Source organism: Tasmannia lanceolata, unplaced genomic scaffold (assembly GCF_043159265.1).
Source record: "Tasmannia lanceolata isolate RefF3 unplaced genomic scaffold, GAP_Taslan_0.1 ptg000013l, whole genome shotgun sequence".
NCBI lineage: Eukaryota > Viridiplantae > Streptophyta > Magnoliopsida > Canellales > Winteraceae > Tasmannia > Tasmannia lanceolata.
The window spans coordinates 5,647,249-5,668,988 of NW_027518690.1; the positions used below are offsets into that span (position 1 = coordinate 5,647,249).

At 37.8% G+C, this 21,740-nt stretch overlaps 1 protein-coding gene across 1 annotated transcript; it reads left to right on the forward strand.

Moving 5' to 3' along the window:
• Positions 1–1,380: 1,380 nt before the first annotated feature.
• On the forward strand, positions 1,381–15,197 carry LOC143890717 (very-long-chain aldehyde decarbonylase GL1-9-like). Its single transcript, XM_077395397.1, has 2 exons — positions 1,381–1,783; positions 14,105–15,197. The coding sequence occupies exons 1-2, from the start codon at positions 1,553–1,555 to the stop codon at positions 14,645–14,647; spliced, it is 774 nt and encodes a 257-aa protein (XP_077251512.1). The 5' UTR covers positions 1,381–1,552; the 3' UTR covers positions 14,648–15,197.
• Positions 15,198–21,740: the final 6,543 nt, after the last annotated feature.

The window sequence follows — 21,740 nt, forward strand, 5'->3', positions numbered from 1 at the left end:
ATGTGCCATTTTCTTGTTTATTATAAGTAGATGATTTGCTAGGAAAGTTGGAATCTTGAATCAACAGCTTGCATGCATACAAGTTAATAAATAAAAATTTGAAACATGAGGGCTTTCTAGACACGATCATATGCTATATTTGTAATTCCCATTTTTCTTACCGCACAAAATTGCCAGAAAGACCAAAAGACCTCGGAGCTTCAAATCCATTTTCATCAATGGGAAAGAAAGAAAAATACAATGTTCTTAGGGGGTTTAAGGGGAAGGAAAGATTGGATATGGTGAAATCTAGGTACTCTTCAGTGAATCCTACCTAAGAGTGTAGTTGTTAGTATTTTCTGCACCAAGAGCTATTTTATTTGGATATTTTAAGCAATATTATAAGGGAAATGTTATCACCACTATTGTATTTTGATGAGGGCACTCCTCATTTTATTAAAAGTAAGGTATTGCCTGCACCATAGGATGATCCAAATCGTCCATTAGATGGGCCACAGCCTAAATAGGTTGTGCCCCAAAAATCATTTTCATAGGCTGATCGTATCACTCCAATCTGAATGTTAGAGGGTTGATCCTAACCCTCTATAGATCGAGGGTTAGAATCAACCTATGGAAATTATTTTTGGGGGACAACCTATTCAGACTATGGCCCATCTAATGGACGGTTCCGATCATCCTAAGGTGCAGGCCGTACCGTACTTTTAAAAAAGTGAGGAGTCCCCTCATCAAAATACAGTAGTGCTGATAACATTTCCCTATTATATTGTTTATGAATATGCTATTATAATATCATATGTGATAATGACACAAGGTACCATGATTAGCATGAGATTTGAGTCTCGGTTTTCTTGTAGACATAAAATGGGAAATTTTTTATGATTTGCGAGCGTGAAGTTCAGTATTTTTAGAAAATATAGCAGGCCCACTTCATAGTATGATCTGAAGCATTCATTTGACGGGCCACAACTCATTTGATGCTCCCTGTAAATCATCTCCATAGGATGATCTTAAGTTCTTAACCCTCCGATATGTTTAGGACTGCACATTATAGAAACCTCTATACATCATACGATTAAAATCATCTCCGTGGAGTATCGGGTAGAACCTATTTGCATTGTGGCCCCTCAAATGAACGGTCTGGATCATCCTACGAAGTAAGGCCCACTATACATTGTGAAAAATACCGAACTTCACGCGCACACACCATATAAAATCTCCCTAAAATAATTCTCACTCAAGGGTGCCTCGAAATGCCTTTCAATAGCAAATCCCCTCAAATCAAAGGCAATTAAAAAATAGCAGACAACGTGAGTTCGTCTCTTTATCAAAACAAGGTAATGCACATCTAAAATAACGTGGTTTTCTTCGATCTACCTCTCTTTCTCTTGGATTAAACATATGAAACTCCTCGTCTCAAACTCACGTCTTCTTTTTCCCTAGATCTGCAATCAAACTGCAAATTTAGGGAAAAACTGACGTGGGCTTTTGATTTTTTCTCCTTTCTTCCCCTCTTTCCTTATTTTTCTTTTCTTTCTCTGAATTTCGGTTGAAAATGGTTTTTTGGGAAGGATATTTGAGCGATGAGTCAATGGGCACTTTTGCCCCTATTGTAGTTTACTGGTTGTATGCGGGAATTTATCAGATTTTGCCTCCTTTGGATCGTTATCGATTGCACACAAGAAAAGAAGAAGAGCAGAAAAATTTGGTACCCATTTCATTGGTGATTAAGGGTGTTTTGTTACAACAACTTGTTCAGGCCATTGTTGCCCAAATACTGTTCTTGGTTAGTATCTACACTTATAACAACAATGTGGGTTGCAATTTATTTTTCTTTTTATTTTGAATTTGGGTCTTGATGAATCTAATTAGTAGTCCTTTCAAGTGCATCTGCTTTACCTATTGTATATTGGATTTGGGTTATTTGATATTTTTGCTTTAGGCCTTGTTTGGATTGCAGGAATAATTTGGGAAAGTTAGGAAAGAAAAATTATTTCTAAATTTTCCTTATTTTCCTACTTTTTACACACAGAAAAAGATAACTTGAACCAACCTATTCAAGTGCTGGAACTTGGCCCCCCTTGCCCTTGGTAAGAGACACTATGGAAATATGCTCCTTTTGCCATTATTTGGAGCATCTTGAAAAGGGAATGAAAAAAAATAACTCTAGCATCAATACATTTTGTCTGCACATTGCTGTGAATCGATCTGCATTGACCGTTACAGGAAATTATGGTGGTAATTGTGATGGTAGTTTTGGTGGTGGTTGTGGTGGATGTGGTAAAGGTGGTTTTGGTGTTAGAGGTGGAATTACTGAGTTCAAGGTTTTAAATTTTTTGGTTTCGGTTTCGATTGTCACGAAAGTAGACAAGTTTTGATTTCGGTGGAAATTAAAATAAACGTATGGAAATGGAAACATATGCAATGATGGAATTTTAAGACAAAACTCCAGGAAATGCTAGAATAAGCACAAATATATACTAAAAAATCATCACATACCCAAGACAGCCATCCATAATGAACACCTATTGATATGAGCAAAATGCTAGAATAAGCACAAATACACGCTTAAAAACCATAATATACACATGAAAATCATCTATGATGGTTTAATAAGATCGAACACCTAGTGACATGTGCTATCATGCCTGTCTGATGATTCAGTACACACTATATTTCATATATAATTCATATAAATATTTATATATAACACATATACCACATTTCATATGTAATTCATATAAATATAATTATTTAATACATACTAACTAGTATACCACTAATGCATATACGGTTTTGGTTTGATGTATTTCGGTTTTGGTATTGTTTCGGTGGGGATGGAAATGTAAACATTTTTGGTTTGAGTGGAAATTTAAAGACATGGTTGAGTTAGGGGGCTATCGTAGATGTCGTGGACCTATGAGATGTACTCATTGTGTCCATGAGGGACACACGATAGATTTTTGCTAGAACTTTAAAGCCAAACCAACTAGTTTCACCAATCATGCCATGTACACTGATAATGGTGCTATTGCCGATGTGATATCCATCTTTAATGAGGAGTATTCTCGTCTGGTTGCACAGTCTGTTGCCCATCCATCTTCCATTACCACTCTTGCTCAATCAGGCACCTCAACGACTTATGATGCCTCCAGTTCTCCGTGGGTCATTGACTCAGGTACGTCTGATCACATGACTGGAACAACCTAATGTGTGCTCTATTGTTCATCCCTGCTCTTCTACTCAATGTGTTACCCTTGCAGATGGTACTACCTCTTCTGTCTCTAGTATAGGAATGGCTCAATCAAGTTCTTCATTGTCTTGATCTTCAATTCTGTTTGTTCCTAAATTCCCTTTTAATTTAATGTCTGTTAGTAATCTTACTTTCTTTCATATTTTGCAATTCAATACTGCAAGAGAGTATAATCAATTTTCTGAGCTAATTACTAGATATGGAATGAAACATCATATCTCATGTGCCCATCCCGTCTTTTAAGATGAATGAATGTCAGTTAGTTGATGTGGATTTGACATCCTTGCCTCTTTCTATGCCTGTTGGCATGAAGCGGAGCTGCTGACAATTTTTTCTTTTGTTGTGACTCATAAGTACAGAAAGATTATTCTAGTGGTGTATGTTGATGACATTGTCATTATGGGATGCGATGTTACTACAATTGAGAAGATGAAGATATTTCTTCAGCACAAAGACTTAACAAAGCTTCAATATTTTCTTGGCATTGAAGTAGTAGCAACTAGCAAGGTCAAACTCAGGTTATTTTATCACAGAGATAGTATGCGCTGGATTTATTGGGGGAGACTTGATTATTTGGCTCAAAATTAGTTGGAACTCCAATGGAGATAAATTTTAAGCTTTCTCGTAATCAAGAAGAGTTATTGGATGATTCAAGTAGATATTGTTGTCTTGTTGGGAAGCTGAATTACTTGACCATCACTGGCCCAGATATCTTGTTTGCACCTATTGCGTCATGTTGTGGCTCCAATCTTTGGTCATGAAAAGTTCTAATTCTCCTTGTCTATGTTGCAATAACTATAGGATGTTCTAACTATTGCACATGTTGTTCCACTTCTTCATCAACCTCAGTGTAAGGTTGTACTACATCATCACCCTTTAAATTGTGGCCTGTAACATGGATAGTTCAGAAAATACAGCGGTCTAGAAATCTTCACAGACTTGAAGGTTAGGATTGTTCGATGAAGGAGATTTTATGGCTTATCATATATGAATGGTTTGGATCACCCAACCCATGGACCATAACTATGCTTTTGCTACCAGTATTCTTCCTTTGAAGAGTTATGTGTGGGCACCATGTAATTCCTCTTTTATATCACCTAATAGGAATTATGTATAGAGAATTACAAATAACTAATATAAAATTACCGTTCAAAAAAAGTAAAAAAAAAAAGACAAATGTAAGACGAAGAAGTTTAAGTTGTAATAGTCCATAAGTTTAGAGTTTAATAAATCTTTATATAGTCATTGTCTAATTTAACTCCTCAGAAGTGGTACTTATGCCCCTAGTTGTGAGTAGGTGGTTGCCTTGAAAGGGGAGTGCCTTAAGCTTGGGTTGCTCATGTGGCCTTCACCTAAGTGCTACTCTCCTACTTAGGCTCCTTGAAAATCTATGACTTCCAAGGTAACTAAGCGTGCCTTATCTTCAATCGTTAGGGTATAACATAATCTCTCGTAGGCTAGGCGAGTGAGAAGGAGTTTATCCTCATCCGTTTGATTCGTTTTCAAGCCAGAGAAAGCTTTGGAGAAGACTCAACTAAGCCCTCACTTATTTCATTTCAGGGATTCAGAAGAGAATTGTCACGCCCCGGCCCGAGGTGTGCAGGCCCGGGACAAGCGCGACAGCCGCCGCATGCCCGTAGGGTCGCCCCCCACGAGTACACAAGGCTCAATCTCATTTTACCATTCATAATATACAGAGCTGCTAAATAATTGCGGAAACATGATTTATTTAAAACACTTAATCTAAGGAGTTTCTGATCACTTATTACACCATAACTAGTTATTTATTACAACACCTTGAGTACAAAGTCAGAAGAACTGAAATACAAGTAACCACACTGAAGCTGAAACCTTCTCCAACGATCTTCTTCTTAGGGATCCAACTAAGATCAGTCTAATGTTCTTCGATGCCTGAAATTTTTATCCACATGAGCAAATAGCCAGTAGGTTTTCTGAATCTACATTAGCTAGTAGAAACAGACAAGCATATATGATAAAATAATTACTTTTGCACAAAGCACTTTCAACCACATAGTTTTTGCAATATTCCACTTTGGAAAAACAATGATAATGAGCACTTCAAACCACACGGTTTTGCGAAATTCCACTTTGAGAAAATAATGATACAGAGCACTTCAAACCACACGGTTTTACAATATTCCACTTTGGAAAGTAATGATAAAGAGTACTTCAAACCACATGGTATTGCAATATTCCACTTTGGAAAGTAAAAACAATGATAAAGAGTACTAATCAGTCTTCTCTGTGGCCAATTTCCAACCTTATTGGCAAGTAGCGTACCCCAAGGCGAACACTCGTTCGCAGGACTCTCAGGTCCTAAAGTGCGCAATATGGTAATATCAATGGCCAGAGGACTCCCTACTCGCGGCTCAAGATCAACCTGATGAGCAAATAAACTTGACCGGTCTATGTGATCACGACCAGTGTACTCACCCACTGGTAGGTTGGGTACTAGGTCCCCACTGGAGATCAACCTTATTAGTGGAACCCATTCCATACCAAGACTATAGGTAAAAAAATTTCAATTCTTTTTCTAATATCATGCAAATGATATTTCACCATGTTTCAAACCATTTGGAACTACCCAGTTCTAAATCCATTTAAATGTACAATCTCATAGCAATATATTGTATAAAATCAAGTTTGCAATAAGGTGCCAAATTAAAGCGATTATACTGAGTTCCGAACTCTTGCCAACATCAAGTATTGAAGGCATAAACAAGGTTTAATACTTCAAATCCAAAGTACCTTCCAATATCTTAAAGAGAATACTAATCTTTATATCTAAGTTGTAAAGTGGGAAACATGGATGGCATTCATATAGAATATGGATATATGATAGAAAAATCGTAATACACTGACATAGGGTAGGATCACCTACCTCTTGAGCGAAATCCCAATATCTTATGACAAGTGCCAATTTGTTAGTGTCTTGTGGTACGGATGTCGCCTGCAAAGTTGTGGTTGTGAACTTTAGTTATCTATCCATGACAATTTTCTAGATGTACACCAAGTAGACACTTTAACGTTTTGATAGTGTTGTAGATGGCTGTAATCAAGACCGTTGACTTGGTGGAACATCATGAGGCAACCCATATGTTCCAAGTTTTATACCTAATTGAGGCCCATCTGTCCGATTATGGGCAACAATATATCAGGGCCTTAGCTTCTGCTAGTAGGATCCTTAACATGGCCCAACAATGCAAAGGGGTGGGGTCATTCAATCTGAAGGTTGGGTACATGGAAATGGGCCATGCTTGTGTCCATATGGGTCTATGAGGCTAATCACGTCCACAAAACACAAGTAATTAGTGATGCCCAAGGATAACGATTTTAGCTTATAAGAGAGCCATTCTCCTAAGCCATATGTTTTAGTAGTTGCATTCGTTGTTGTTTTTGAGTACTCTCCACTAATGTTCGTATGGTTGAGGGTGAGCAATTTAAGTGACTGCTATTCCTTTTTTATTATTGGAACCCATTGCCGTTGTTTATCAGATTGATGTTAGTCCCACCAGACAAACTACATGACATAGGTTCCAATATGTTTTGCCTTAGAGGTTGGGCTGGCCATATAGCCTCTTCTAAGAAGTTAATCGAGCAAACAAAACACAAGTGAGCCGAGCATCCATGGACAATAATAACAACTTCTCTTCTTTACTTTCCACCACAAGGAAATAAGGCTATTTGGCTTGATTGAGTTGGAATAATAACGTGTATACAAGCCCCCTCCCCTCCCATCCCTATATAAAATCTATATCCCAAACCATCCAGAGACACAACTCTCTCCTTCACACAATCTTAACCCCCCCCCAATTTATTTTTGTTGGGTTCACCTAGTATTAATTCCAAGCAAAACAAAAGGAGTTAAACTAAGACATTGCAAAAAGAACTGGGTTGTGGATTTGTATCTGCGTTAAGATTGGCATTAGAACAAGGAGGTGATTGCAGCCTTGGTGGAAAAGTTTCGATACACAATGATCAGTTCTCTGGGTGATTCCCGTGTATTTGCTAAGGGGGAAGGGTCTGTTTAATGGTTGGATAGAGAGTTGAGAGTGGGTAGTATTGATAGATTTCATTTATGGCTTTATGGCTGTGGCAGGGAGATGAGGTATCTAATTGAGAGAAGGCATGGAGAGGGAGACGGAGTATACTGTTATGGGTTATCACATTTAAGCAAAGGGATGGAGATGTAAATGGAGTGGGGCCCTTTATACCCAACCCGATTCCTCACTTCAAGACAGTTGCAAACATGAGCCCAAAATTCATAAGTACACCCCATGTAAAGATTGATAGTCTTGCTCCAATTGATAAGGGCACTCCATCCCCAAGAGCTCAACTTTTAACCACTAGCTAAATTGGTAAAGACACCCCTTGCCTTGGATTCCAATTGATGCCCACTAATGTAATTGATAAAGCCACCCCCCAAGGGAACATTATAGGCTCAATTTGATAAGCACACTCAATTTCAAAATAATGGTCATTGACTCAACTTTGGTAATGACACTCCTTTTCTAATAAATGATCATAGGTTCAACTTGATAATGACAACCTATTCCAAGAATAAATCAAGGAATGGTTTTTGATAAAGACACTCCATTGTGGATAAAAAAATTTAACGTGTGTGTGTGTGTGTGGGCCGGGTATTACAAGAATCGCCCTCACCCTGCCTGCTATGGCTTGTTAAGATAAATTATGATGGCAATATATATATATATATATATATATATATAGAGAGAGAGAGAGAGAGAGAGAGAGAGAGAGAGAGAGAGAGAGAGAGAGAGAGAGAGAGAGAGAGAGAGAGAGAGAGAGAGAGATGTTCCTATGAAATAGTGATGCATGGAATCTATGACACTCAGATTCTTGAAGACATTGGAGTATCCTTGTATCAATATTTGATACTTAGATAAGGATTCTTTAATTGGATCCCCTTGTATCCATATTAGATACTTCGATAAGGATAACTCTATTAGATCCTTTAGAAATTGGATTATCCTTGTCTCATTGGCTTCCCATGTCTATATTTGAGCTTCCTTGCTGGGAATGCCAGTCTTAGTTCAATAAGAAGATAATGGTCACCGGGGAACATTTAAGCCAGGTATCTTTATAGCTATCATGTGCAAGATGGAGTTAAATAATCAGAAAAAATATTGGTTGAGCATTCTAGAGCTCAATACAAGTCATGAAGATGTGATGCCATTATTTCTGACATTAGAAACACGAAATATCTCTTGATGAGATGTATAGGAAATTCAAATCCCCTGCCTTTAATATCTCCTTATACGAGCACTTCTTCATAGAGAAAAAGTTACCTTTAGAGATTATTTTCCTTTAAAGCAAGTGAAGTTTGATTAGTAATTCTAAACTAGAAAGGCAATTGGAGTATATAAGAACCAAATTACATTGGAATAGTACATCTTCTCCAACAATGCTCTTGAGATTATGGATGTCAAAACCAAGGTTGCCAGAGCGGGAATTGAAGGCTCCCGGGATGGTCGGAAGCGGGAATCGTGAAGTCGCCGGAGAGTTGTCGGGGAGTCGACGGGGAATCGCTGGGGAGTTGGGCATCACCAGGGATTCTCCGGGGAATCACCGGGAAATCGCATTTCACATAACATTAAACCGCGGTTCCCAAAAGTAGGAATCTAGTTTCCGGGGAATCATAAACCGTGATTCCCAAAAAGTGGGAATCGGGTTTCCGGCGAATCCGAACCCGGATTTTAAGTTTTTGGGGATTCAAGAAGATTCTCGTTTCGGATTCGAGAACCCGCGAATCGAGGTTCCCCACTCCCAGGGAAGAATTCTGCTTCGTTGGTCAAAATCAAGCAAACACCATGGTCTGTTTTTTTTTTTGGATAGGTTGCAAACACTATGGTCTTATTTTTTAAAATATCAACTTAATTAAAAAATTTATATTATTTTATACTGATGCTTCTTGCCTAATGACTTTTGTGAACTAATGCTTTCTACTCCTTGTCCGACCCTGAATCCTCCCCAACTCCAACTTTTGAATTTGCTCCACCTTCCACTTCATGAAACTATAGTTATACCAATTTGACTTTTGTCTTCCCTTTCTCAATGAGTGGGGACATAAATGGTAGCATGGTTCTATGGGTACTCTAGTAAGATAGATATGGGCATGTTAACTATGGCAGAGCTATTTGAAATTTGGTCCCATTCATTGTTTGACCAAAGTTGGGATTGAGACTGGCCCATTGACACCTTTATATGTTAATTATGTTTTTGCTTTTTATAATTTTCTGAATGGTTGTATATAGTCTAGGCAAACAGCCTTGTAGAGATTTTTTTCCTTTCTTATTGCTAGGGCTCAGGAGTCTTTTCATTGCTGTTCTTGCTTAAAAAATGAGTTCAATAGGTGTAGGATTGGAGGCCCTTTTTAATTCAGGTTAGAGAAAGTGTTTGCATCTATTGGATCTCTTTAAGTTGATATCCAGATTAGGTAGATTGAATTTTAGCAATATTATTAGTTCCTTCATGTTTCTCTTAATTTTTGAAATTTCACTGGTTTTGTATTTTGTTTTGGTGCTTGATAGCATGCAACAACACTTAATGTTTCAGAATTGAAAAATGCCCTACTAAATGTTGAACATTATGTTGTCATTAGCTTCCTCGCCACTCAAAATAAGAAAAGTAAAATGCTAAAATAAAATTTGGTTTACATTGCGATAATAGTTTTTCTTGATTTAGGTTGGTTTAAGGCAGCACTTCATGAATGCATCAAGATGTGGGTTCTTCTTTAATTGATCAAGACTTTTGCACTTCAAGAATCCATCAAGGTGTGGGTTCTTCTTTAGTTGGTCAATACTTTTAAATGACCTGGAATGATTGGTTGCCGATGGTAAGGTAAATCAGATTGCTAACAAAAATCTTCGCACATGATAGCCAAGGTTTCAGATTTTGTTTCGGTTTCAGTCGCCATGGAGACGGAAGTGTTTCGATTTCGGTTGGAAATTTTGGTGGAAATCCTCTAAAATCATGGAACTGTATGAAAAGATATGCGAATGATAGAATTTTAAGATGAAACTTTAAGACATGCTAGAATAAGAACAAATACACACTTAGAGACTATTATATAAGCAAGGCAGTCACCATTCATGATGATTTAATAACATCGAACACCCAGTAATGTGTTATCACGCATGTCTGATAATTCAGTACATATCACATTCCACATGTGATTGATATAAAATTTATGCATAATACTTCTGCCAAATTTTACATTCAATTCATATAAGTATTATTATGTAACACACACCATTCAAAAATAAATAAATTATGTAGCACGTACTAATGTAGTATATCACTAATGCACTTCAGATTTTGGTTTGGTATATGTCTCGATTTTGGTTTTGAAGAAAATTTAAAACCAGATCATAGCATCCTCCACTATGTTTCCGTTTGTCACAAGCCAAAGAAAATATGTGAAGACAGAGAAGAAGAAGAAGATAAAGAAAGGGGAAAGAAAATTAGGTTGGATACAAAACCGACGACTTTACTTTCATCCCTTACATATATTATAAATATTTCTAATTACAAGTATGCTGCACATAATAACTATGGGGCACATCGTATATAAACAAAAATGCAAGTTCATTACTTAAGCGATGCGCCTTATCATACAGAGTACTTTGTGACACTCCACCTCAAGATGGAGGATAAATATCATGCTTGCCCAACTTGGAACAAATAAATCTAATCTATTGATTCTAATAAATTTGGTGAAAATATAAGCCAACTAATATTGTGACTGAATGGAGGGGGTTGACACTTACTAGTTTGATCACTTTATCACGAACAAAATGACAGTCAATCTCATCGTGTTCGGTTCTCTCTGCTTAGCTGTATTGTTATCACAATATAACCTCAAATGAGCATTAACCTTGAATCCCAGTTCTTCCAAGAAAGATCGCAACCAAATAAACTCACAGGCAGTATAATACCATGGCTTTATACCCTACTTCTGCACCCGACCATGCTACCACATGTTATTTTTCACTCTTCCATGTGATAAGATTTTCACCAATAGATGTATAATATTCCACTGTAGATGTCCTATCAGAAGGAAAACCTGCCCAATTTACATATGTGTACAACAAAAGAGAAACCTGGTTGTGTGATAGTCAAATATGTTAACTTACCAATCAGTCTTTGGTTTCTGTCATGTTCTTCCAATGGTTCTCCCATGTCAACTAGTTGCTTATGATTAACCTCCATGGGCATGACAATTAGCTTTGATCCAAGTACTCCAATCTCCTGAAGTAAATCGATTGCAAATTTTGTTTGAGACAGATTATTATCTTTCTTTGACCTTCCAACTTTGTTTGCTAAGAAGTAGCACGGTGGTTCCAAATATTTAGGATGGAAGTGATGACCCGTATATTTTTTTAAGTTCTGAAAACCCATAGAGTTGTCTCTCTTCAAAACAATGTCATCAATGTAGACTGCCAACACATCAATCTCACGCTGTGTATAAGAACTTAGTCACCCGTCTCATTTCTTTTCATCCCATAAGCAATCACTGCCTTGTTGAATTTCTGGAACCAAACACTTGGAGACTATTGCAAACCATAGATTAACTTCTTTGATCTATACATTTATCTTACTCTCCCTAAGCAACAAACCCGCGTAGTTGCTCCATCAGTACTTGCAAATCTCCATGAAGAAATCCATTTTTAGCATCTAACTGAAAGAGAGACTAGCAAAAGATCATGATAAAGGAAAAACGTTACGGCGGTTAGGGAATGCCATCCTTGAAATGAAGAAAGGTTAATGTTAAAAATTTTGACGTGTCAATATAATTATGCGTGGATTCGTAATAGTGAATCCTTTCATATGGATATCATAGCTAAGAAAGAAAAATGTTGGGAAGCAAATTGAGTTTATATCCCTATAATGAGGCAGGTTAAGAGCCTGGATGCCCTAATGCTCCAATTTCCATATGCTCTAACTATGGAGCAGCTCTAGCCAAAAACTGTTTGGCTTTGTTTTACTTGTCTTTATAATCCCCTTTCTTTTTCTATTTAATTTCTTTATTTTTTATAGAAAAAATATCAAAGTGAATATTTGAACTATGTGTGGATTTGTAATAGTGTATCCTTTCATATGGATATCATAGCTAAGACAGAAAAATGTTGGGAAGCAAATTGAGTTTATATCCCTATAATGAGGCAGTTTAAGAGCCTGGATGCCCTAATGCTCCAATTTCCATATGCTCTACTATGGAGCAGCTCTAGCCAAAAACTGTTTGGCTTTGTTTTACTTGTCTTTATAATCCCCTTTCTTTTTCTATTTAATTTCTTTATTTTTTATAGAAAAAATATCAAAGTGAATATTTGTTGTTCACTATAGGCCAAACTTCCTTGTTGATGACACATGCTACATCATGACTACTGCTTACTAACTGCTAGGTCAAACTTTTTGTCAGTATGTTAGCTATACCCATAGTTTTAAAACTCCTCCATGTCATTGTGGACTCCCCTGAGTCGACTCCCTTTTACCTTAGTCATGTTCCGCATTTTGTTGCCGTGTTCTGCATTTTGTGCTATAGAGTCAATAAAAAACTATGACCGTGTCAACCGATATTCAGCCGCATCAACTGAGTACAAGACCGTATCGTACCGAGTCGACTAGGATTTTCTTTGGCCACATTCCCCACCGCATCCGCATTTTTAAACACCGGCTATACTACTTCTAAATAATTTATCTTGTTGTATTGCAGCCAAAGTTTTAAAACTCATCTGTGTCATCGTGGACTCCCCTAAGTCGACTCCCTTTTATGTTGGCCGCGTTCCGCGTTTTACCCTACAGAGTGAATAAAAACCCCTTTGACTCTCCCGAACTATGACCGCGCCAACCGAGTACACGGCCGCATCAACTGAGTTACTCGACTGCGTCGTGCCGAGTTGACTAGGATTTTTTTCGGCCGCCTTCCGCATCACATTTGTATTTTTAAACACTGATTGCAGCTGTGTGTTCCTGGTGAATGTGTGCAATTGAACTGATGAATGATTTCTTGATTTAGCAAAAAACATTTAAGACTCAGAGATGGAATTTTCTATTATTATCTACTTAAAATTTTATTTCTCTGTCAGAATCATGTGGAATGTTATGCTTGAACATGACCGTATAAAAGGTAAGGATGGCTCCCACAAATCCACATGAACCCAAAAAAAAAGAAAAAGTCACAGGTTTAGTGTTCGGTGGAAAATACAATAGATTTCTTCCATTCATTGGGAGATTGACATTACATGTTGACAAAGAATTCTATGAATTCTTTAATGAAGAGATATCTAAGTGACACAAATACCAACTTGTAGTCTTTATTTAGATGAAAGTGATCAACCATGAAGTTTTAATATATGCATGAGTTTCTACAAATACTTTTATGTAGTGTGATGTTTTGGATTCCTGAAATCCTGATAGGTTGGGTTTTGATTTCTGACTAAGCTAAACTGTAAGCATTCATGGTCTTAACTGGGATAACAACATTCTAATTCAACTTCCACTGTCACAAAATTTGGACAGAAAACCCATTAAGTGGGTTTCACCAGAACGACTCCTTTTCACCTGCTTTCGTGCATTTATATTTGATCGTGCCTGTACAACATTCTTTGCTTACTTGCTTTGCGAGTCCAAAATTTTATTAATAAAAATAACAAAAAGGGTAAAAATAAACTCTTGAAGTTGTTCCCAAGCATGTTGATTAATTTTAGAGTGGGTCCTAGAAGATTTTTAACTCTGATAAGTTCTTTTTAGTGAATTGCTCCATAAGTAGACAATTTCTGCATGCTGTTGACTTATGGCCTTTTATTACAGCTGACCTCGAAGGCAAGTTCAGCAGAATTCACAGTTCAACCGTCGATTATGGTTCAATTCATTCAGATTATAATTGCGATGCTAGTTATGGACACGTGGCAATATTTTGTGCACCGCTACATGCACCAGAATAAGTTCTTATATCGCCATGTTCACTCACAACATCACAGACTTGTTGTACCTTATGCAATTGGGGCCCTTTACAACCATCCACTAGAAGGTCTTTTGCTCGACACCCTTGGTGGGGCCATCTCATTCCTCATCTCTGGGATGACTGCACGGACGGCTGTGATCTTCTTCTGTTTCGCGGTGATCAAGACCGTTGATGATCATTGTGGGCTTTGGCTACCTGGCAACATTTTCCATATCATTTTCCAGAACAACACTGCTTACCACGACATTCACCATCAGTTACAAGGCACGAAATATAACTATTCACAACCATTTTTTCCTATTTGGGACAAAATTCTCGGGACCCACATGCCTTACAGTCTAGTGATGCGCAAGGAAGGGGGATATGAAGCGCGGCCAATGAAAGACTAGAATCACATCGGCCATTGTGCGATCTGTAGCTCTCATTATCGATTATTTTCTTCAACAGTGATTGAGCAACCATTCTATGACCCAGATCAGAAAAGTTGTATTGAAATGGTTGAAATCCAATAGGCCCCAATAGCTAACAATTCGGCCGTGGAGAGATGTTTTGCAAGTTATTAGAGAGTATTAGTTAATAATTCTCTCTGTTATCATTTATTAAAAAGCTCCTCTTTTCAATATCTTGTGCAAAAACCTTCAAATTTCTTGTACAATCTCTTTGTTGCCAGGAATGTAGTTGGCATATGTCATAAATAGGCTCCTTATTTCCATTGCAATTGCTTGAGACTTGAAGAGTGTTTGTTGGTGGTAGGTTGTGTTACTTCTCACTGCCATCCAAAAGAAATTTTTTTTATTATTATTTCAAGTGTATGTTGTGTAGTATGTGTGATCTACATATTTCTTTCAGGTAAGGATTGATGCATTGAAATTTGATATTTCTACTGCTTATGTATTACTTTGCACAAATCAAGAGTATCTGATGCTGTTAAGTTTATATTATCTCAACTGTCTGTTCTCTTTTTGAGAATCTGTGACTAGTAATTTAGAACAGAACAGTGGAATCTTGAGTAAGAAAAATTCTATTTCTACTGCTTATGTATTAGACAGAACAGTGGAATCTTGAGAATCTGTGACTAGTAATTTAGAACAGAACAGTGAAATTGATATTTCTACTGCTTATGTATTACTTTGCACAAATTAAGCTGTTCACTTCATTTGCCACATTTAGCCATGGTAATCGAAATTAGTAAGAAAAATACTGTGGGCTAGTCCTTATCTAACAGTGAAATCAGCACCTTCCCCTGATTAATTCCCTAAACAATCTAGTTTAACCAGATGCAGGTCCCACCTTTGATTAATATGTCTAACAGGGGATCAATTCCTGTAGTTTGATTTTTTTGTAGTTTACATCCCTCTCTCTCTCTCTCTCATTTAAAAAGAATGCTTATTGAGGGTTTTTTTTAGCTTGGAAGCCAATAAACAAAGGATGGAACTGAATGGGACTTAATGGTCAATAATAACTAATATGCTCTCTACTGAAGTAAATATAGCTGTCAGGAGTCTTCCAAGTAAGTTCATAGAACTGTAAGCTTCTTCTATTCCAAGGGAAGGAATCAAAAGCTATATATGTTTTAGTAGGTAAGCAGGGATTGAGCCTGGAACCTCATATGGAAACAAAGCTGCAGTTATTATTTCTAATTCTTCAGGCACTTTGTGAGTTCTTTTTCACAATCTTCTTTTTTCTGCAACAGAAATTGGCAAAAGGCCTTATGAGATGAAGGAAAATAATAATAATGGAATGATAGAAAAAGGCTACTGATATTGGCACCACCATGTTTTCATATTTGCACAAACTCAGTTTGTCTATAAAAGATTAATGGAATGATAGAAAAAGGCTCCTGATATTGGTACTACCAAGCTTTAATATTTGCACAAACTCAGTTTGTCTTTTCATTTTTAATCGGCTTGTGAGAGCTTTTTGGGAGCTGTAATAAACTCTGGCAGCTCTTTAAAAGCTAAAAGACAAGATGGATTAGTGCAATTATCAAAATATAGTTGTGCTGATATCATTTCCCTAGGAAAATTATCCCATTTTGTCTTCATTGTTGAATTAGCTGGCTGGGAGAAAGGAAATCAGAAAAAGTCTTCAGATATTTGACATGTTCACTGCATGACATCGACAACCTTTGAAAAATGCTTATCGGTGGGTCCCTCAATCAGAGGCCATAAAAATTAAAAATAAAGGAAAAAGAAGGGTTGCCTTTTAAACTACAGATGATCAGTAACAACCATGTGCTGTATCTGAAAAGTTATTTATTCTCATTTTAGCCATTTCTCGGGAATTGCCACGCAAAAGGGTTTTCTCGGCTGGTCCGTCGCACGTCAGACCAGCCACCTCGTTAATGAAGACAACAACTTTTGTCTCCATTCACTAGGTGGCTGGTCTGACATGCAACAGACCAGCCGCGAAAAACCTTTTGTGATGGACCTCAGCAAATCCCCCTCTTTCCACACTTAGACTTGAGAAAAGAAATAAGAACCAAAAAATAAAAAGGAATTCATGACAACGTTTAAAAAAATGTTTGTATCATGTTCATAACAAACCATTTCTGATGAATTTTGGAAAGTGTTTATGTTCATGACAAGCTTAAAATTGTTTTCTCCTTACAAATCAAGATAAAAAAACATGAAATGCTGCCTCCAAAGCTCCAAGCAACCAAAACCCATGGATCTGAAAAATTATTTAAAAAGAGAAATACACTCTATTTACCCATTTCTGATTCTCCAACAAACAAAGCATCCCTTCTTCATACATTGGGACTAAAGGAAAAAAATTGAGCAAAAATTCAGAAAGATCTTTCAGATATTGACATGTTCATGACAACCTTTAAAATTACTTATTGGGTCCTTAATCAAAGGACATAAAAAAAGAAGAAGAGTATCATATCTATGTTTCAACAATCTTGAGCATACAACTCTACAATCTCTTGAAGATTGGGCTGAAGAAAAGAAGAATCATTGTACATCAACCAAAGCATATGTTCAAACAAAATCGCATCGACATTAACAAAAATCACTCTCTCTTCATCATTCTCGTTCAAATTCAATCCCCTATCCTTTGTTGGAGAATTGAGGGTACTGTTGGTGATAGAAAACAAAAACTTGTTGCTTCAAGGCGTGATATCACTTTCCTTAAGACAAGATTCGCCCCCACCAGTAGTGTGCAAAGGGGATCCGCGAATTGCCTCCAAGATACAATGAAGCCTAGTAGGGAAGCCCTACTAATGTTGGATGACGCCTCGCACTAGCGGAATCAAACCCGAAATGCCCTTCAGAAATTTTAAGCCTTAGAGAAATTTTCAGATACTGTTTCTGCAGAAGAACAATATTTAGAACAGTAAACAAAAGAAAAAACAGTAAGAAGAAATCCTTGGGGATTTTGAAAGAATGTAGAAGAGTGTTTAAAGTTTGTCAAAATTACACAAAATTGCCAATTCGTTTTTTTGCTTTGAAATGACCGAATTCTACACATTTCATAGACCACCTGGTGTCTTTTCTGTGTGCAAAACACCTCTAAAGGGTACCTTTCCAGAATATTTGAAATCTGACCGTTAGATCGCACCCATTTAATATTGAACGGTCCTGATCGATCTTAGAGGTGACTGTTGGTTTGAGTAAAACCTCTCTCCAACCCCGTTATTGTTAGATCAACTATCTATGGTGCGGATCGAACCCCCTTGGCTCTTGACCGTTGTGGGAAGGGACACAACCCATTTGATCACACTCTTTGACCGTTAGAGTACTGGGCCCGCTGGGCTGACCATTAGGCCCGAGTCGAAGCCCAACCCAACTGAACCATTCGGCTCTGGGCTTGATGGGCCTATGAACCATTCGGCTCACCCATCCGACCGGTCCACCTTCATCTTGATCCAACGGTCCAGATTAAATATGAAAAAAAATCAAAGGCTCTAATCGCTCCTCGCGACGTTGTGTACGTGCAAAGTGCGCATAAAAAGCGCCAATAAAGCGCCACTATGCGCCCTATAGCCCATTGCCCACGCCGCGCGCGCGTGGGCGTGTGCGAATGGTGCGTTGCACCGTCCCGCGAGTCCATCCATGGGTTCAACCCAATGTGCAATCAAACAAGTAATAGAGAAGTGTAGTGCTTTATAAGCCCTTCTCTTTCCTTTCTCTCATTCGGTATGTGACTATCTTTTCAACTACACTTCTACATCCTTTTGTAAAAAGCAAATCTTTCCAAGAAAATATTTTTTTCCCCCTTTTGATAAAACATTTTCCAAAATACTAAAACATGCAAAATACATGATTTTGAAAAACTAAAATCACTAACAATCCCCCACAATTTTCAAAATCAAAGAAATTTTTTTTCTCATTAGGCTTGGAAATCTTATGCATAGATGAATGTATCTCTCGATTTGAACCTTCACTTAGTAAAGACACATCAAAGTTAACCAGAATTGCATAGTAGACGTATCTTTAAACTAGATATTTTATTTTGGTTAATCGGACACGTCTCACACACAAGATTTCACCTCTTTGGGTAATTTCTAAAAACTGACACATGTATTGGCCTTGTGTCTATATTTTGGTTTCATGAGTGCTCTAGAGACTAGCCATGTCTCATAAAAAGCGGCACGACTCCCACACTCACATAGGTAGGCTTATCAAGAGTGCCCTTGTAACTAAAACACTCTAACACTATGTTATAAGCCTATTAAGAGTTTAAATACTCAGCATTCTCCTTTTAAACATTACAGGTACTAAGCACTTTACCTGGGATGACAAATTATACAGATTATAGTGCTTGCAATCACTTCATATGATGTACTTGGATTCATTGAACTCAAGACTTGATGTTTATTCAAGTGTTGAGTTGAGGTTCCATCATTGGTGACTATTGGTTAATGGCTTTAACCCCATCCCTAATGATGTTTTACACACTAGATCTCTTGCAAGAGCTTTAGTGAATGGATCGGCCAAATTTTGGCTCGATCTCTCAAAATCAATAGTTACTACTCCATTAGTAAGTAACTCTCTTATAGTACTATGTCTAAGTCTTATATGTCTGGACTTACCATTATAAACATGATTATATGCCCTTGATAGTGTGGCCTGACTATCACAGTGGACATAAATTGATGGCACTGGTTTAGGCCATAACGGAATTTCCAATAAACCAATGAAAGAGCAACCCCGAAAAAGAAAATGTCAACACATAACAAGCAAGTGAGACAACAAACAATGCCATGTACCTGTATTCAGTTCAAAAAAGTTAAATATTTGTTTAAAAATACTTAATTGAGAGACAAAAGTTAAACTAGGATCGAGCCAGAGCCTCGTCCACCCCCTGAACCAGCTCCAACATCATCACCAATGTCTTTTCTTGATATGCGGCATTCTGCTGCTAGCAATAAGCAAGCAAGAAACAACACCAACACAAGACTCTTCCTCAACGACATCACTGGACAACCTTTTTTTCCCCAACCTATCTAAGGACTATAACAAAGAGAACCAAGCTTCCGACCTCAACAACTGAAGGAAAACAACACCAATCAGCTGACCTTCCAACTGCAATGGCACACGAACTTCAAGTAGGAAAATGGAGATTTCTTATACTCTTCTCCCGCCAGAGATTCAAAACCCAGAAAGAGCTAGTGCGCAAATCAGCAAACCTAAAGTGCGCGTGTATACGTGGGGACTTCTAGATAATTCCTATCAATGTCCGTGAGAAGTATACTTTCTTTCGTGGGTGACAACCATGAAAGACTAGTTAGTGGAGCTCCCATATCAGCCGCGAAATTGGACACGTTCTCATTCTTCTTCTTACCAACCCTTTAGGAAATGGGTTGGTAAGAACATAAAATTGACAAAAAAGGCAAGGCTTTGAAAATTATTTGGATGAGAAAACATGTATTCATCAATCTAACACTATAAACATGACATGCGTACAAGAATTCAAATATTCATATGATAGTCCTAATTGTAAAATGGCCACAAAGTTTATTCCCATACATATCCTAACACTGTTGAAGCCTATCACCCGTTGACTGTTGACTATGGCTCACTTCATTTGTGAGTCATTAAGGCTGTGTTTGATTGGAATGAGCAATTGGGTGAGACTGGAATGAAGCTACAATGGAGATTTCATCCTTTTGACCCAACTATTAAACGCAGATAGACAGCTAAGTGAAAATGGCTGTTTTGGTAGGGATTCGGAGTTTAATTTGGATTTTATTATGGGAAGTGATATTTTCACACCCCTTTTTGTCCTCGGGCCACACCCTTTCTACTTTCTAGTGTAAAAAAAGCGGGGGGTGAATTATACAGGATTCTTCCAGACTGGAATTTATCATCTAATGCGCATATTAGAAATTGGGCTTTGCTTAATGCTAACATGTTTTTCATGATATATATATATATATAGTTTTTTTAATTGGGCTTTGCTTAATGCTAACATGTTTTTCTTGCGATATATATAGGTTTTTTTTAATACGGATTTGCAACCGTCCATGGCAAAAGGCATTTCGCGGATGGGCTGTTGCATGTGAAAGCAACCACACAGGCAGACAGGCTCACTTTTCAGCAGATTTTATCTTTATTCAACTTCTGGTGGATTGTCCTCAGTGGTTTGTCATCCTCAATGCGAGAAAGGACATCATCCTGTTTTTCTAGCTCTTTCTCGTCTTCATGTTTGTTTCAGAGTGGGTTTGTTCTTTTATGGGTGTGGATTCATCTGGTATGGACTATGTCTTTTGTAGGCACCTCATTTTTTTTTTTGAAATGGCAATAATAATATATAGCAAATTAAGGAGGCCGAGATGGACCACCCATATCTACAATAGGAAGCAAGAAAGAAACAGGAACGAAGAAAAAACAAAATACAGAGAAAACCCCTTTTCAGGGAGGAAGGTGGTCGAACCACAGAATAGAACCACCGGAGACACCACGCTTAGCTAGCGCATCCGCCTTATCATTTGCCGATCTTCTAACATGTTGAAAGCCGATAGCGGACCCCGCAGTTAAGTCCTCAATCTCATCAAAAATGGAAAGAAATCTCCACGGAGGAGCCACCCCACCTTTCAGCCAACGAATCACATTTAACGAATCTCCCTCAACAATGTTCTGATCCATCAACCTTCTATCAATATTCAAAATGCCAAAATGTGCCGCCCTCACTTCCGCATCTGAGGAATCAGACACACCAATAGAGCCGTAGTATGCCCACATAACATCCCCCTTATCATTGTGACAAACCCCTCCCACTCCTGCCGGACCCGGATTGCCGGAACTCGCACCATCAAAATTAACCTTATACATGTCTTGAGCAGGGGGCTTCCACCTATGCAAAATAAGATCTCTGCGCTCAACACTAAAGCACACCTCCCGCCAACCTTCCCAAAGATCAAAAGCCGATACAAACCGAAAGAATGGGAGGCATCTCACCCAAGATAAAACCAAGGTGATGATCTTCAAGTAAATTCAATGAGGATTCATGGCTTTCCCCTCAAAGACTCTAGAG

Coding starts and splice junctions, on each gene's coding strand:
- LOC143890717 (XM_077395397.1), top strand. CDS start 1,553: ATGGTTTTTTGGGAAGGATATTTGAGCGATGAGTCAATGGGCACTTTT. Junction 1,784..14,104: donor TTGCCCAAATACTGTTCTTG/GTTAGTATCTAC, acceptor CTTTTATTACAG/CTGACCTCGAAGGCAAGTTC.